General features: G+C 31.2%; 2 protein-coding genes, 1 long non-coding RNA gene and 1 pseudogene across 4 annotated transcripts; all 4 read left to right on the forward strand.

Moving 5' to 3' along the window:
- The first annotated feature begins 4,256 nt into the window (after positions 1 to 4,256).
- Positions 4,257 to 6,173, forward strand: LOC110229412. 2 transcript variants are annotated; one of them, XR_002332827.1, is made up of 4 exons: positions 4,257 to 4,380; positions 4,637 to 4,713; positions 4,799 to 4,875; positions 5,123 to 6,173. It is a non-coding gene; the product is annotated as an uncharacterized LOC110229412 (long non-coding RNA). The 2 variants fall into 2 exon arrangements; XR_002332826.1 differs by lacking the exon at positions 4,257 to 4,380 and having other exon boundaries at positions 4,585 to 4,713.
- Positions 6,174 to 9,380: 3,207 nt separating this feature from the next.
- On the forward strand, positions 9,381 to 11,241 carry LOC9317052 (annotated as a pseudogene).
- A 2,521-nt stretch (positions 11,242 to 13,762) lies between these two features.
- On the forward strand, positions 13,763 to 14,289 carry LOC9315221. Its single transcript, XM_021027290.1, has 2 exons — positions 13,763 to 13,889; positions 14,039 to 14,289. The coding sequence occupies exons 1-2, from the start codon at positions 13,771 to 13,773 to the stop codon at positions 14,199 to 14,201; spliced, it is 282 nt and encodes a 93-aa protein (XP_020882949.1). The 5' UTR covers positions 13,763 to 13,770; the 3' UTR covers positions 14,202 to 14,289.
- Positions 14,290 to 15,646: 1,357 nt separating this feature from the next.
- LOC9315222 (60S ribosomal protein L10a-2) lies at positions 15,647 to 17,267 on the forward strand. The gene is given in 7 exon segments (XM_021029662.1): positions 15,647 to 15,724; positions 15,891 to 15,929; positions 16,125 to 16,344; positions 16,457 to 16,622; positions 16,737 to 16,825; positions 16,827 to 16,967; positions 17,055 to 17,267. Coding segments are annotated over 6 exon segments (675 nt in total). The 5' UTR covers positions 15,647 to 15,724; positions 15,891 to 15,924; the 3' UTR covers positions 17,109 to 17,267.
- Positions 17,268 to 17,852: the final 585 nt, after the last annotated feature.

Genomic DNA, 17,852 nt, shown 5'->3' on the forward strand with positions numbered 1-17,852 from the left:
TGTCGATCGACACTATACCGCTACAACCGTGGAATCAATCCTCGCCTCTCTCGGTTGTGCTCCTTGTTGTACCACATCGAGACTCACACGAACCAAAGCACGATACAAGCATACATGACCAGAAACACAACAATCAACCCTTATTCCGTCCCAATCAATCTATAACACTCAAAGAAAACATCAAAACTTCCCAACTTGTTTCGATAAGTTGATATATCACGGATTTTACCAGTTTTAACTGTGATTTACGTGTCGGTATTAGAGTCTTTTTTGTTATTTCTAGTGTCTTTTCGAGTCTTTTTAGGTTTTTATACGTTCAGGACAAAAGTGGAGAAAAGGAATCATTCTGGAGCTAAACCGAGGATTTGGAGCTGAGGAGACGAATCCGGTTCGAACGAAGGCATGAGTGTCGCTCGACACCAAACACAGCCCAGCAAGAAGTCTCGACGGTTTAGAGTTTTAAAGCCCGCAGAATTTACCCAGAAGACTTCCCTATTTGCAATTTTAGTCCCTGCACGTTTTTGAGACTTTATAAATAGTTTTTAGGGTTTTTCTATTTCATTATCTTGTCTCTGGCTTTTGTAATTCTCTGAGCTTGAACCCTTTGGAACATAATTGGAGAGAGCTACTTCCAGAGATTTCAATACCCTGTTAGAGAGAAGATTTATTCTAAACTCTTTTCTTCTTTTAATTTCTTATTCTACAGTTTATTCAACATGTTTTCTGTTTCATTAATCATGTCTGAGTAATCTCCCTGTTAGGTTTAGGGATTCTCATTAGGGATTTAGATGAACTAGTAAATCGATTACCTGTTAGGATTAATCCATAGAGTTCTTCATCTAGGTTGTTCTTAATGCTAGTTCTAGAGTAGCTAACTAGAACTTGATCATAGGATAATAGGTATTTGATCCTAGAGGGCACCTGTTACTGGAACTACCTTAGATGAGCAAATATTTCTAGATGCATCGAGAGTTGGTCTAGGAGAATTTGTGAACATATCAAACTTGAGTTTAATGCTAGTCTAGATCTAGGAATTCGCATCGAGAGGTAGAATTACTGATATTAGATTAGTTAGTTAGTGCATCGAGAGGTGGTTAGCTATTCATTAGTGATTTGAGTTTTAGAACGGCTCGTTAAATAATCCTAATTAATTTGCTAGATTTACTATTAGTTTATTTCCTGAGAATTTCCCTAAACCTAACACTTTAATCTATTGATCTTTTCACCTGAAATCATTGCTTGCTCTTGTTTTATTTTAATTCTTATTATTTTATTTAGCCTAATTTCAAAACTTATAACTTATTGTGTGAACAAAAGAACTTTGTGGAATTCGACCCTTAAGTGCTGCAATTGATCTCTTATTTGAGAGAGTAGGCTTTAGGATTCAATTTGACTTGTATCATAAGTCATGGTCGCGCACTCACCTCGATTTAGGATTAATCCGAGACAAAAAAGAAATAGCAGAATCCAACACCATAACAACCCTTTTCACACCCAACAGTCGCTGATCTGCCTCTCCTCCTCTTGCTAAGACCATCTCCAAGGAGACACCAAAACACCAAATTTGGTGATAATTCAACTCCAACAAGACACCATATATAATGGACGGCATCTCTATTTTTTTTATTCTTTTGTGAATAGTGTTTCACCAAATACGGTGTAGCACTATTCACAAAACACTAAAAAAAAATTATTATTTTATTTGTGTTTTTGATTTAGTTTAATTGTTATTTATCAATTAAAAACAAGTATACTATCAATATTTTTGTTTGTTTACATTTTTAATAATATGAACTTTTAATTAAAATTAATATGAGATAATAATTTTCACAAATGTTTTAAATAATTTTGAGAATTAGCACAATGTAATATATTTTTTTTATTATTTTAATTTATCGATTGTTATTTTATATTAATGAAATTAAAATAAATCAGTTTTAAAAATAAATGGTATTTATCAAATTATTAAAAATAAAGATAATTTTAAATTTAATAATATAATAATAAAAGGTTTTGTTTTTGGTGTAAGATTTGGTGTCTATGGTTGGAGATAAAAAAAAAACTGGAACACCAAAACACTAAATTTGGTGTTGAAATTTGGTGTTTTAGTGTTCCATGGTTGGAGTTGCTCTAACCAACAACAAGCTTTTCTTCTCTCTCTAACTCACTCAAACCCCTTCCCTTTTCTCTCTGGATCAACAACAAGCAAAACTCTCTTTTCTCTCTTCTCAGAAAGCGATAAAGCACAAAATAATGGAGAGAAAGAGGATGAGTCTTTTTTAAAAGAGACTTAGGATTTTCCTAATTTAATTTTAGACTAAATTGAAAGATTAAAACACACCGATCAACCTCAAAATTAGTGGTGTCGAGTGACACCCACCATTTTGGGTTCAGGATATAACAGTAAAAGTCTTACGTTCTTCATATTGATTTCAATATCTAAAATCAAAGGACTTGCTTTTTGTCTTTTAAATTTTGTATTCAATTTCAGTTGTTTGTGAAGGTGATCGAGGTGCACGTTGAGGGTTAGTGAATTAAATTGGAGATGGTTGTGGTAGATCGTATGTTGGCGGCAGAAAAGGTGATGATGATGGGAATGCAGAGTATGTTGGTGGCAGGGGCGGATCCACTAATAATTAGAAGGGGGGGGTCAGCTGACTCCATGTTATATCATGGATTTTATTGATTTTAGCCATGATATATGTATCGATTTTTAGAGTCTTTTTGCTATTTCTAGAGTCTTTTATAGTTTTTTTAGGTTTATGCATGTTCGGGACAAATTTGGAGATTATGGATCATTCTGGAACAAAACCGAGAAGTTATGCTACAAGAGCAATCTGGAGACCAAAATTCGTGCAAGTGTTAATCGACACCACCCCTGGTATCGGTCGACACCAATATCTGACGGCAATTCAATTTCGAGTCTCTTTGAAGATTTGAAAATTTGCAGAATCGCCCCAGAACTTTTTCCCATTTCAAAGAAGTCTTTGCACATTTTTAAGAACATATAAATAGGTTTTTAGGGTTTTGTTTTAAACATATCTCTCAATCTCTCATTCTATTTTTTTCTTGGGAGCTTGAACCCTTTGGGAGATAATTGGAGATAGCTCCTCCAGAGAAGATCTTTCTAAACTCTAATCTTTTCTTAAATTCTCTTAATGCAATTCTATTCAATCATGTTGTTTGTTTCAATCTCCATGTCTGAGTAGTTTGCTTGTTAGGTTTAGGGATTTAGATGAATTAGTAGATCGATAATCTGTTAGGATAAAATCTATAGAGTTCTTCACTTTTGATTGTTCTTAATGCTAGTTATAGTCTGATCACCTAGAATTTGATCTTAGGATAATAGGTTAGATCCGAGAGGGCGTCTATTACTAGAACTATCTTAGGTGGGCAGAAATTGCTAGATTCATACAAGAGTTGGTCTAGGAATATCTGTTAACATATCAAACCTGTTTTTAATGCTAGTCTAATTTTAGGAGTTTATAGACGAGAGTTGGAACTTCCTGCTATTAGGTTTAGTTAGTCAATGCAAGCGAGAGCTGGTTGGCTGTAGATTAGTGATTTGAGTTCTAGAACGGTTCTTTAATAATTCCTAACTAGGATATGACCCGCGGTGTACCGCGGGTTAAAATGTTTAATTATTTGTTATGAATTTGATGTATTAAGTTTGTATGTTTTTTTTATTGTAAGGTAAGTTTGATTCTATACGGTTTTTAATTAGATGTAAATATGTTATATTCTAAGTGTAATAACATTTGTAGAAATTAACTACAAAAAAAAAATTTGTAGAAGGGAACTTTCGGGTTAAATATTTCGGTACACCACGGGTTAAATATTTTTGTTATTTATGTATTTTAATAACAGAAGAATTAGTTTTGTATAGTTTTTGTTGTTTTTTGTGTTGATAGATCATTCTTTAGGTAGCTTTTTTGTGCGTTTTAAAATCGCTTTAAATTTACAATATTATTGTCTCATAGGATTTTCTCTTTTATTTATATGGTTTACATAAGAATTAATTTGGTTTATGTTAAAAGAATAATAAGTTACATATGCTCATAATTTCTATTATTAAATTGTAATATAGTTAACATAAAATTAATATACCAAGCCCAATAATTATTTTTGTTTTGTAAAACAAAGAAAACAAAGTGGATGAAACAAAATGATTGAGCAAAAAAGAAATACATCTCTCGTGAAAAAAAAAAAACAAAAAAAGAAGAGCAAAAAAGAAATACATCTCTCAATAGCTCCTGAAGGTAGAAATTGGAAACTCAATCTCTTTCAGTTTGAAGATTCTGAAGATTAGTATCGAATTCATCTTGATTACCATCTGCTTCAAAGGCTTAAATTTCTAGCTGCTTTCGGGTCAATCTATTGGTAAGTTCTGACCTTTCATGACTGTTAATTTTAAAATTCGATGTCTTAAGCTGAGATAGACGAATTGGTCTGTAAATTGAGTTTCATTTATAGTCAGAATCGTAACCCGTGAAGAAGCAATGATATATCAAATTCTAAAACAAATTTATAGAACATATTAGAACATTGAAGTTATGTCCAATGTTCTGAGGCTATAAACTAATAGTATATATAACAAAATTAATTTTTTGGTAACCAATGTATTTGATTTGTACAGGATTGAACATAGAAGATGCAATGATATTCACGGTTTTCTCAAATGACTGAACTACTCCTATCAACAAAAAAGAGAAGGTCAGAGTTTATTATCTAATATACTATACAACTGATAATTTAGGGTAATTTCTAAGTATGAAACTTAAAAGTTTTTCTATTGCAGAGGATACTTGTTTTGTTCAGTATAAGGCGAACACATCGAGAAGAGATGTTTGCATCATTTATTCGCACCAATCAGAGGTTAGTTTAAACTTTCTAGTAGCTGAGAGTAAGATAACCAAAGCAATAGGACATAAGTGCTTGTAGTTTTTGCATTGTTTGAAAACAAAATGGTGAAATGAGTGGTTTTATGCTTAAAACAACGATAAGTCATCAAAATAAAAGAATATGGATCAAAGCAACTGAAAACCAAATTAAAACTGTGAACCACAGTAGGAATTCATTCTTTTTACTCAATCTTGACTTTAAGATTAAAAAACCTCAACAGGTCTTGAATATTGGCGCCACAAGTGGAACACCTTCAACATGTCTTCTACTCTTTGATATCCCTCAAAAAAGCAAATGATACAGCCATTGTTGCTGGTAAGGTTTCTGAACTTGTAATATATTACAATATGGTAATGAGAAAGAATGTGTTTAGAGAGTGGAAAATGAACGACTATTTATAGAGTTTGGATAGTTAGTATGTTATAGGGTTTAGAGAATATTTAAAAATCTTGATGACCAAGCATTTAATATATTTCGAAATCTTTAAATTGGGAAATACATAGAATATGCTAGGTTGATGCTTAAACAAATTAGGATAAAATCTTTTGGTTATGAAGCAACTTCCTTTTCGATAAGGTGAAATGAATATCGAATTATATGTAGGAAACAAATGATAAATGTAGCATTAAAATAGGAAACAGTTTGCCTTACGAAAATCAATTTGTTATAACTACATATACTCTCCATATCTTGAAAAAATCAGAGAGTAAATGTCGTTTGGATTTAATGTAGAGAGTATCGATTAAGGAATGATCCGAGTCAAATATTTCGGGTAAAATAATCAAAATATGGAAGGATCCGATTGACAGATATTCGGGTCAAAATCAAAAATCCGGGTCAAAATCTTTAAAAATACCCGACCCGATTGGAAAGAGCAAATTTGTATTTCAAAAATGTTAAGTAGATTAATTGCTCCTGACGTTTTCCTCATCTGAATTTACAACCGATTTTACTTGCTTTATTTATTTTTTTATTCTTATTTTCTGTTTAGCTTAATTCAAAACATGTTAGTCTATTGTGTGAACATGAGAGCTCTGTGGATTTCGACCCTAAAGTATTGCAATTGATCTCTTATTTGAGAGAGTAGTCTTAGGTCTAATTTGACTCACATCACTCCACTAAAATTTGAAATTTGTGTTATGTTCCTTTAATTTTTGTAATGTTTTTTTTATTTTTTTATGTTTAAACCCCTAAAATTCTAAATCGGTACTTTTTTGTACTTCTTTATGTTTTGACCCCATTATATACATGTTGTTATATATTTTTTTGTTTGTTTTACCCTTAGAATTTAGGTTTAATCTAAAAGAAAAGTATTTTATTATTTTATTGTTTTTAAAAAGTTTCATAATTATTTTGATTTATATTATGATGAAGTTTGGGTCTTGTTCTTCAAAATTTGAGAAACGGTGTGATTCCGAGATGCATTTTGCAATCTCCAGAAAAGACGTCTTTGGAAGACATGGCGTTGTAATTGACATTGATAGCATAAAGAGTTGTGACGACCTCAAAGTTATCTAAACGCATCGGCGGGGAAAATTACATCTTGAAACATCGTTCTCCTCGTGATAAATTCTTAGGTGCAAATACATATACAGAGATGCGAGATTCTCTGATCAAGAGAATATGAAAAAAACCTAGTGATGGAAAAATCAAATTACCAAATGAATTAAAAAAGATCTTGTAAGAAAAAAAAATTGAAAAAAAAAATAGAAATGATCTTGGTGATATGATTTAAAAAAATTGCAATACTAGGGAGAGCGATAAACAGATGAAAGAAGGGGTGTCAAAGGAGAGATGAACATAAAAGCGTTGAATAAGAATGGTATTTTCATCACATTGAAGTATAAATTATTTCATCAAAATCTACTATTTTGCCACTATTCTCTGACTTTATTTTTTTCAAGTCAAGTGAATGTAATTTCTCATAAAATAATATTTAAAATAACATTTATTTGTATCACCACAAACTAATGATTTTATTTCTAAAATATTAGTTTTTCTTTAAATAGATTTTTCTTTGTAAATTATTTTTTAGTTTTTATGAGGCTACTTTAGTAATTTAAATAGATCATAACCCGTGCTGTTCCAGCACGGATGAAATTTTAATTTTTAAATATTTATATAAAGTTGGATTATTGTTTGTTTTATAGTACAATTTTAATAATTCTTTACATAATACAATGACATATAAGGATTTTTTATTTTATTTTATTTTTTTTGATGAGAAAATATTAGGGGTGGGGTACGGTTTTTCGGTTTAGTATCGTTTTTTTCATTTTGTAGAAAGTGAAACCATATAGATACCGTATGTAATTCGGTTTAGTTACAGTTCGATTTTTACGGTTTTTTACGTGTTTTTGGTTAAAAATAAAACGTATGTATTTGATATATGTTAATAGTAAGTGAAAAAAATTGCGTATATAATAAACATATTTTGGTATATAATAAGATTAAATTCAACCCGTGCATACCTATATTTTTATTTTAGAATCCCAATGAAAAAATTGTGTGCACAATCCATCATTCATTATATTCATATATACTTATAGAATCAAAATTTTAAATATTTAGAGGTTTCAAACCTTATTTAACTCATCTCATCATATAATCTTAACATGGTTTCGGTTATAAAGATCATACCTCTTTTTATCATATAATACATTACATTTAACCTGCTGCTTGCTATAAATATTTTAAATATTTATGCTTTGAAAAATAAAATTAGAGTATTTATAACTTTTATCTTTTGATTTATTAAATATTTATGATATTCTTAAAAATATTATATTAAACTATTTAAAAAATTTTCCAAATTAAAATATTTTTATAATTTTTATTGTAGAATATAAAATTAAGAATTTTTAAAAAATAATTGTATGAACTTAAATATAAATATTCAAATAGTTATAAGGATCATAACTCATTCCATCATATAATACATTATATTTAACCCACCGTCTATTATAAATATTTTTTAAATATATTTGTTTTAGGAAAACCAAATTAGTGTATGTCTAATTTATAAATTTTTTATTTATTAAGTATTGATGATATTTGTTTTTAAATATCAAGTCAAACTATTTTTAAATATTCCAAATTAAAATATTTAAAATTTTATCGTAGTATATAAAATTATATATTTTTAAAAATATATGAAATTGAATATAGTTACTCAAATTCTGACCCGTTATTCAGGCGGAATTTTGTTGAATTTATTTTTGTTTAAAAGAAATATATTATCCAAGTCTAAATTTTTGATTCGTTAAATTTTTTTTTTTCATAAATTGAATAATTTATATTCTTTTCTAAAAATTTAAATCATGGCATATGAGGAAAAAATCTATTTTTTATTATTATATGGATGATATGATGATTTATTTGTTTCACAATAATATAATCATATAAAGATGAGAGGTGAAATATAATGATTAATAAAAAATTAATAAGGTAAGGTAGATATCAAATCTTATATATTCATTTTTATTGGTCATTTAAAAATAATAATAATGTATTTTTAGTTTTTATAATTAAATTAAATTAATTAAATTGTATAAATTGACTTGTTTATCCTGAGATGAATTAATTTACTCTTTGAAAATTTATCTCTAATGGCATTCTTAAGTAAATTTTTACAAAAGGGAAGGTTAGTTAAGGGTATCTTATAAAGTGTACTCCCAAGATAATAGTATAGGATATATTAAAAATAATTAGAAATAAAAGAGGAGGGTATTTTTTCAAATTTGTAAACATGAATATATTATTTATCCAAAATTAGTTAGTTACATCATATTTGGAGAGAATAAATCAATTATAATAACTTTATTATCAGATAATATCACAAAACTGTAAAAATAAGTTAAAGAAAAAAAAAGACTAAAAAAACTATTAAAAATAGAACATTTGGATCTAGTGGATTCGTTTTTGATCGCTTTAATATTTTATCTTAACCAAGTGGGAGAACGACATGTGTCCCCCCCACGAAGTTTCATATAGTACCATAACAATACAGATTTCGGGTCTCGTCTCCAGTCCACACAAAACGAAAGTTAAACTCCAGTTTTCCCCTAAATTGAAAGTTCGAGACCTCAGTTTATATGAAACTTCGTGGGAGGGGGGGGGAACACAGGTCGTTCTCCCTAACCAAGTCAACTAAGTTCTTGGTGAGATGGAACAACTATGTTCAGTAGATTTTCTCATGGTGGAGGACTGGAGGTTACCATCAACTTCTAAATTACATCAATAATTTCATTAACATATGACCATAAATAATAAGAAAAACTATATTGTTAATTTTAAATCTCAACATGCTTAACAATGTTGTTCCATCTCACCACTAAAACGTGCTTTAATTTGATTTGGTCAAAATTAGACAAAATGATCAATATATTTTCTTATGGTGGAGGTTACCATCAACCATACTAAATTTCTATAATAAATTTCATTAACATATTTTCATAAGAAATTAAAAAAACATTACATTGCTAATTTTAAATCTCAACTTGACTATATGATACTTGTTCCATCTCAACTTGGTCATGATTGTGTAAGTGTTTTTTTTTTATTACCATCGATTCTAAACTACCAAATTACTATAAATCTCACTTACATCAATCATGTCCACTTCATTCACATAACCTTGAAAACATGACGAGTTTCTACAAAAACACCATCTCTCTTGCTTACTTGTTTTGTCTCCTCGCCACATCTTCGTCCGCAAGTTCCTTCATACGACAATTCACTGATGACTCCAACAAACCTCTGCAGCGTATGCAAATTTTTTGCTCTTATATTTTATCTCAATATTTAAGAAGATCCATTTCATTCATATTTTCTTTGTCTGAAAACAGAAGAGGTAGAAACATGATCAATTCAAAACTTTGATGTAGCGTATTACTTACACAAAAAAGAGAACTCATCACGTGATTATAAAGTCACAGCTTCAAACGTAGTGAAGGGTCTGAGAGATCGTCCTCCATCTTCTTACTCTATGAAGATGGAGTCTTTCAACACGCTCCTTAAGTCAGCTAACGCACAAGGATACGAATCTCGTCCTTTTTCCGTTGGTGGATACAATTGGTATGTTGGTAAACTTATCTTCATTTTATAAAATAAAGATCGTTTGATATATCAATCTCGAAATACAACATTTTTACAGGAAACTTGTTGTGTACCCCAACGGAAACAAGAAGGATGGTGGTTCAGCCGTTCAGGATACCTTTCGCTTTATGTAGCTATAGATAAATCAACCCCCATCGCTGCACAAAAAGAGATTTACGCGGATCTAAGGTTTTATATCTTCAACAAGAACGAGAGGAAGTACTTGACCATACAAGGTTTTTGCTAAACTTTAATCCAAGAACAAAGTGATCTTTTAACAAGAATAATAATATGTGCATAATAATAACATCTATCTATGGATCGGTCTTTGATATAAACTTTAGATACCGATATATGGAAATTTAATGTCTTCAAGACGATGTGGGGATTCTCTCAAGTCCTGACCATTGATACATTCAAAAACCCGACAAACGGATACTTATACGATGGAGATCACTGCGAGTTTGGTGTTGATGTGACCATTCCTCCTCTCTACGAAAAATCGGAATTTTTCTCTGTCACAGAGAATTTCCATAACCCGAGATTCACCTGGACCATTCAGAGATTCTCTATGCTGCTGAAAGACATTTACCTATCAGATATGTTCTACATCAGAGTAAGAAATTGGTGAGTCCACATTATTTCAAAAATAAAAGCTCTGTTTTATGTAAAAGAGTACAAGTGGTAACAAATATTAAATATGTTGATCAGGAATATACAAGTGAATCCAAATGGTCGTGCCACGGGAGAGGGAAAAGCCTTGTCGATGTATCTTAATCTTAATGTGAATGAGAAATTCAAACCCTATGAGAAGATTTACGTTCGAGCCAAGCTTCGAGTTCTTAACCAACGCAATCTCAATAACTTGGAGAGGCCACGTAAGTAAAGGATATATGTTCATTGATGTGTACATACATATACAATCTTATCCGCGTGATGACTAATGTATTGTTTTTTTGTTTGGTAGTCGATAATTGGTTCATTGGTCCGGAATATGGAAATGAACATGCTTGGGGTTATCATGAGTTTATCTCTTTCTCAGACCTTAGAGATTCATCAAAGGGTTTCGTTGTGAACGATGTGTTAAAGGTTCAAGTCGAAATGGAGGCCATTTCTTCAACCAAGTACTCCCCCTAGTTAGATTTCTCAAGCCAAGTACCTTTGAACCTCCCTGTATTTGCTTTGTTATCCAACCACATAATAATAAAAAATCTATGTTTATGTTTCAAATGAATGTTTCATTTCATCTCTCTTCTCGGAAGCACCAAGGAAATTTACTGAAAATCACTAATCCAAAGTTTAGTTATACAATCTTTTCTCAAAAACTTCAAGAGTTAACACAAATAATCACAGTTTTTCCAAATTAAATTTATTGATAAACCAGAAAATGTTATGCACAAAAAGAATTGAATATAAACTCTAAAGAATTCGTCTAGGACGGAACCACCTTTGAAGGAGAGTTCTTAATTTAGATGAATCCTGATAACGAAGTGACACCACTCGAGTTCTAATCAATATTTCAATGATACGAATGAGATGGTTAGTTTAGTGTAAAACATATTATGCCATCTTTCATTCGGCGATCTTCAAATAAAGTAGATTATTGTTTGAAAAACCAAGCGAAATAAGATGAATGTGGTTCTATCAGACCAGTGTAAAGTGATACCATATAGAGTTTTTTTTTTTTTTGGTCAACAGCTATAACAGATTGACTCAGATGAGTCCAGGTGGAGGAATGTTGTTTACATAGGTGATAAGATGCGTTGGGTACGAATAGTTCGAGCCATTTTATCCGCTTTCACATTTGTAGTACGAGAAACTAAAGTAATGAAAAAGATTCAAATTCTTCTTTGTCACTTTGAATCGACTCTAGGTATGTTGCGAAATGCGAACGCTGGCCACTCTTGCGGGGAAGACACCATCTTCACCAGGTCGGAGTAGTCTGTAAGGAAATCTACTTCTCTCTTGTCTTGGCCGATCATATACATCTCATCGTCCAAATTAATGCTTCGACCTCTGCGTGGAGTGAGGTTAAGCTTCTTCAAAGATTAGCAGCTCCAATACCATATAGAGTTGTGTTAACTAATATAATAACCTAACGCATGCCAAATTTCTAAATCAACTGTACTTTGTTTTAATTTAAATTAAAAAAAAATATATCATAGATTTTACACCAAAACAATTGTTCAAAACGTTGTATTAATGCATAAAGTCAGCCAGTAGGCCCATTACATTTGTATTGTTTATCGTGACATCATAGTTTTTACACTAAAGTAAAAATAAAAACAAACGTTTTATCAAGACATTTATGTCTAGGACATAGTATCTATACTAGTATTTTTGCAACACTTTGGTGACGGGTGGGTAAAAATGCTTCCGGATATATCGGATATCCGACCCGTTTTTAAAATTCCTTCACAAATAATTTGTTGGGTCGGATTATATTTAACCCAACTCATACACCGGATATTCCATATTTAATAATTTAGATATTTAGAAGATTTGATTAAAATTTATAATTATGATTCTCCTATCATCTTTGTTTGATTTGTTTTTAACCGTTTTGAATCATCATATAATACATAAAGTAAAAAAAAAAAATCAATTTTTTCCCAGCATATACTATGATTCGAAATTTAAAAAACAGACATATATTATCCAATTGACGAAAGTGTGTGTTCAACGTTCTACATCGATTAAAATATTTAGATAATGATTTAGAATCATATCATAAATAAGAAAATTAATAAAATAAATAAATTTTTTGGCGGGACGGGTTTTTGAATCAACAATAATAAAAAGATTAAAATATCATTAATCCGCCGTTTCAATACGGATTAAATCCTTTTTTTTCATACCACAAATATTAGACATATTAAATCAGTCTCATTTAGAAAAAATTGTATAAAACCAAAAATTATCCCGTAGTATAATGTTACTTAATAACAATATTTATAAAATTTTAAAATATCATTAACATGCCACTTTAATACATATTAAATCTTTAGTTTATTAAAATATATAAATGTCTTAGAGAATGATATGATTTGTAAACTTTTATATATAATAAATAATCATTAAATTTTAAAATAAAAACAAATCACGGGACGAGTTAAGAAATTACAGAACGGGTTATATTTTGGAAAGGATTTATATGGCGGACGAATTTGAATCAATATTTATATACCGCTTTAATACGGGTTAAATCCTCAGTTTATTAATAATTGTCTCGTGGACTCGTGGTATACCGTTACTTAATAACAATTGTAAACTATAATATAAATAAATATGTTATAAGGAGATACAATTTACAAAATATTTTTATACTAACTTTAAAATTAAATCATCCCGCGGTACACCGCGGGTTAAAATCTAGTATTAAGTATTAACTCTCAATCACAAGCAATGGGTTACTTATGTTTACATTGAAATGGTTTCCTAAACGAAGATAGATACAAATCTTTACATATCTCAATAATAAATATAGAATATCTTCATATTGATTGGTGCATCTTCTTGATCATTCTATTATTTCTACATATCACATTCGTCTCTCTTCGACATCATCACTTCTCGTTTCGTCTTATTGTTGTTATCTTTCGTGAAAAGAGAAGAAACTCAAGATGAGGTACTTGAAAAGTTCTTCCTGCTCATCTACCAATTTTCATATAGATCTCTCTATTGCTATAGTTTAGTGTTTGCTAATTTTGATGGCTTAGAGAGTAATCATAGTTGTCTTATTGCTCATCGTATCATTTTTTTTTTTGCTCAATGTATCATACAATTGAGAAATGGGTTTGTTTGTTATATAGTAAGCTTAATGGTGATGCTGTTAGAGAAGCCATTACAAATATCGTTCTCGCATCTAAGGAGAGGAAACTCAAGATGAGGTACTTGAAAAATCTTTCATATAGATCTCTTATTGCTCTAGCTTTATAGTTTTTGATTTCTATCCTAAGATTGTCGTTCGTAGTTGTCTTATTGTCCAATGGATTATTGCTTGATCTAATTTAGTGAAATGGGTTTGTTGATTATATAGACAACTTGAGAGTGAGGCTCTTAGAGAAGCCATTACAACTATTGAGGGAAAATCTGAGGAGAAGAAACGTAACGTTGGGAAGACAGTGGAGCTTAAGAGTGAGGCTCTAAGAGAAGCCATTGCAACTATCAAGGACAAATCTAAAGAGAAGAAGCCATTATAATTTGTGTCTATTTGTTGGAATGATTCCTAAATGTTGTTTGTTGGGTTTATATGGGAGCTAGAACTGATGGATCTTTTCATCTCTTCAATTAATCCTATATTGTTGAATAACTTTATCATAGACTTCTCAGCAATCACTGTTTTTAAAGTGCTTATGTTATGTGACAATTTTGCTATCCAACTAGGGTTTTGTCTATCAAAAGTTCTCATGCGTATAATTTGATCAAATCAAATCTCTTATATATATATATGTAAATAAGATAAGAACTTAAGAGTCTCATATAGTGAGCTAAGGGGGGTGTATTGGACTAAACATTTGGTATGATTTAGTGGAATTTAGATTTGGAGGAATATTAAGTTCATGTCTTTGCTTGATAAAAACTTACACTAAGGCCTTGAATGTTTTGTAGTTTTTGAAAGAGTTTTTAGTTTTTTGTTTTTCAAAAACTAATTTCACACCAATCAAGTTTTTTAAATTTTGGTTTCTATACAATTTAGAAAAACTTTTTTGTTGTGATCTTTTATTCAAGATTTTCGATTTTAGTTCTCCTATAATTTAGGAAATCTAGTCTTTACTCCATCTACATTATTTTTCTCAAAAACCAAAAACCATTTTTTGGGTTTTTAAAACAAAAATCTAAAATCCAAAAACTAAAAACAAAATCCAGAAACTAAATTAAAAAAAAAAACAGCATCTATTCATGGCCTAAATGTACTATAATTTGGATTTTAACAAACACATCTATGTTTACTGTGCTTAATAATATTAGTCCTACCCGAATGGACTAGTTCCAAAAAAAAAAAAAAAAAAACTCTAAACGGACTTAGTTAACCAAAGATCCAAATTTGTGGAACTTAATAACAAGCAAGGTTTCTTTGGAACTCTTTTTCGGTGAGGTAGTCTTCATCCGTTATTAGAGGAGCCGCTTTCCATTGTCGCGCGTGGATATACTGTAGTTGTCCGTTTCGGTTAGCCACTATGTCAAACTTTTCTCATGAGTGGATTGGTTTTAGTAGAGGCTTTTCAATTGGTGTTAGATTCTGGAATTAAGTTATTGCTCTCTTTTGTATCAATTTCGGGCTCAATCCTTTTGGGTTTTTGGCTTCTTTTTGCTTTGTAGGTTTTTTCGTTTGTCTCATGTTTAATTGAGCTTAGTTTTCGAGAATATCCAGTTATCCGTAGGTTTTATTCTAGAGTTCTATTAACCAAGTATTATACCTTTCCGCATGTTTTATGACCTATCTTTGAGTTTGAGATGACAACAAAAAAATAAATAACACGCGTAAAGAAATTTTCTCCATTTTTTTAATTCAAAAATTTTGAAAAAAAAAACTTTCAAAATGTGGAAAGATGGGCTTATTTAGCAATGATCACAAGCGGCCCATTAATGTAACAGAAGCCCATGAACGAAATCAATTCCCCTAGGGTTTTAGTCTCTTTCATTCATTTTTCCTCTTCCTTGATATAAAATCTTCAGCCGCCTCTGTAACACAATTAGGGCTTCCGCTTTCTTCACCTTTCAGGTTCGTCTCTCTCCACTTCTCTTTTCTTCTTCGTTCACTGTAATTCCATAAGCTTTTTCTATGACGTTTTTCGATTTCTCCTGACTATCTGAATTCTATGTCATAATCGAAAATGATTGTTTTAGCTCTCTAATTGATCTCTTATTGTTTGCTTTCTTGTATCCAGGATCAGAGATTCGTGACCTGAGAAGAAACTCAATATGAGGTACTGTGAAAAAAATCATTCCTTTACCCTTATTTCAATTTTTTCAGATTGATCTCTGTTTGCTTTAGGTTTAGTGTTGCCTTTAGATTGATGTCTTGGAGAATTAGTGTAGTTGTCTTATTGCTTAATGAATCATATAAGTTAAAGTACGTTACTTTATCTGATTTGGTGAAATGGGTTTTGTTTGTTATATAGTAAGCTTCAAAGTGAGGCTCTTAGAGAAGCCATTACGACAATCAAGGGCAAATCCGAGGAGAAAAAACGTAACTTTGTTGAGACAGTGGAACTTCAGATTGGTCTGAAGAACTATGACCCACAAAAGGATAAGCGTTTCAGTGGATCTGTGAAGCTACCGCATATTCCTCGCCCGAAAATGAAGATCTGTATGCTTGGAGATGCTCAGCATGTTGAGGAGGTGATTGAAATGAAATCTCTCTGCTTTTGTGTATCTTGTTTGGTTTGGAATGATTGCTTCTTTGTGTTTATATTGGAGATTGAGATGAAAGTATTTGTTTTGGTTTCGATAGGCAGAGAAAATGGGACTTAGTAACATGGATGTTGAGGCTTTGAAAAAGCTTAACAAGAACAAGAAGCTTGTTAAGAAGCTTGCTAAGTCTTACCATGCTTTCTTGGCTTCTGAATCTGTCATTAAGCAGATTCCTCGTCTTCTTGGTCCTGGTCTTAACAAGGCAGGCAAGTTTCTTCAATGTCTAAATTGAACAATTTGATGTTTTGAGTATTATTATGGTTCTCATTTTCAAGCTCTTTGTCTGAACATTCTTGTTGTTGTGTTTGATTGATACACAGGAAAGTTCCCAACTCTTGTGAGTCACCAAGAGTCTTTGGAAGCAAAGGTGAATGAGACCAAAGCGACAGTGAAGTTCCAGTTGAAGAAAGTTCTGTGTATGGGTGTTGCTGTTGGTTCTGTGTATGGGTGTTGCTGTTGGTAACCTTTCAATGGAAGAGAAGCAGCTTTTCCAGAATGTGCAGATGAGCGTTAACTTCCTCGTCTCGCTCTTGAAGAAGAATTGGCAAAACGTATGATTCTCTCTAATTCCTATGATTATGTCTAAGTTCTATCTAAATCTCTTGTCTAATCTCATTTTGATTTGAATCTTATTGCAGGTAAGGTGTTTGTACTTGAAGAGCACCATGGGACCACCACAAAGAATCTTTTGAGCTCTCTCTTCTTCTCCTTCTTCCATCTCAGAATTTTGCATTCTGTTTTTGTTTCAGAGATCTGTGCTTGTTGGGATATGGTTTGGATTTATATTAGCAGTTGTTTTTGGTTGACAATATATGATGCACTATCTATTCAGTTCAATTATCGTTTACCTATATTATCTCCTAAAACATGCATTTGATTAATTTGAAGCTTTTTTCTTACAAATTCTACTAACTCAACAAAAACTAAAGCTATCATAGAACCTTAACTAGACAAGAGTCAAAGACAAAGAACCACGATTGATGCATCCTTAAAAGCTTCAAAGTCTATGCAGGGAGAGAATGAGGAGGGAAACAAAAACAAAGCTAGCATATAAAATCAAACTTCTTCTTTTGTAATTACACTATCAAGGCATATCACATAAGCTTTGGTATATATTATGTTGCGATGGTGACTTCTGGTTGTCACAAAAGACAAACATTCCACCATGTTTAGTATAACGTTAGAGCAGTTGAGGACTAGTGCTGAGTTTTCGCGTACAGAAGGAGATGACACAGAAGAGAAATAGCAGTCATCTTTTTCTGTTTGTTTTTTTTTCTCTCCCTGACTTGAGAGTCTTTATTATGCAAAACAACATCCTACAAATGTCGAAGTACGAAAAAATAATCGACTAGAGAGCACCTGTTGCTCCATTGCCCTTATAGTCTGGGTATTTGGAATACTGCACACAATCGACAAGGCATGAGACCCACTGTTTT

This window comes from Arabidopsis lyrata, assembly GCF_000004255.2.
Source record: "Arabidopsis lyrata subsp. lyrata unplaced genomic scaffold ARALYscaffold_4, whole genome shotgun sequence".
Classification (NCBI taxonomy): domain Eukaryota; kingdom Viridiplantae; phylum Streptophyta; class Magnoliopsida; order Brassicales; family Brassicaceae; genus Arabidopsis; species Arabidopsis lyrata.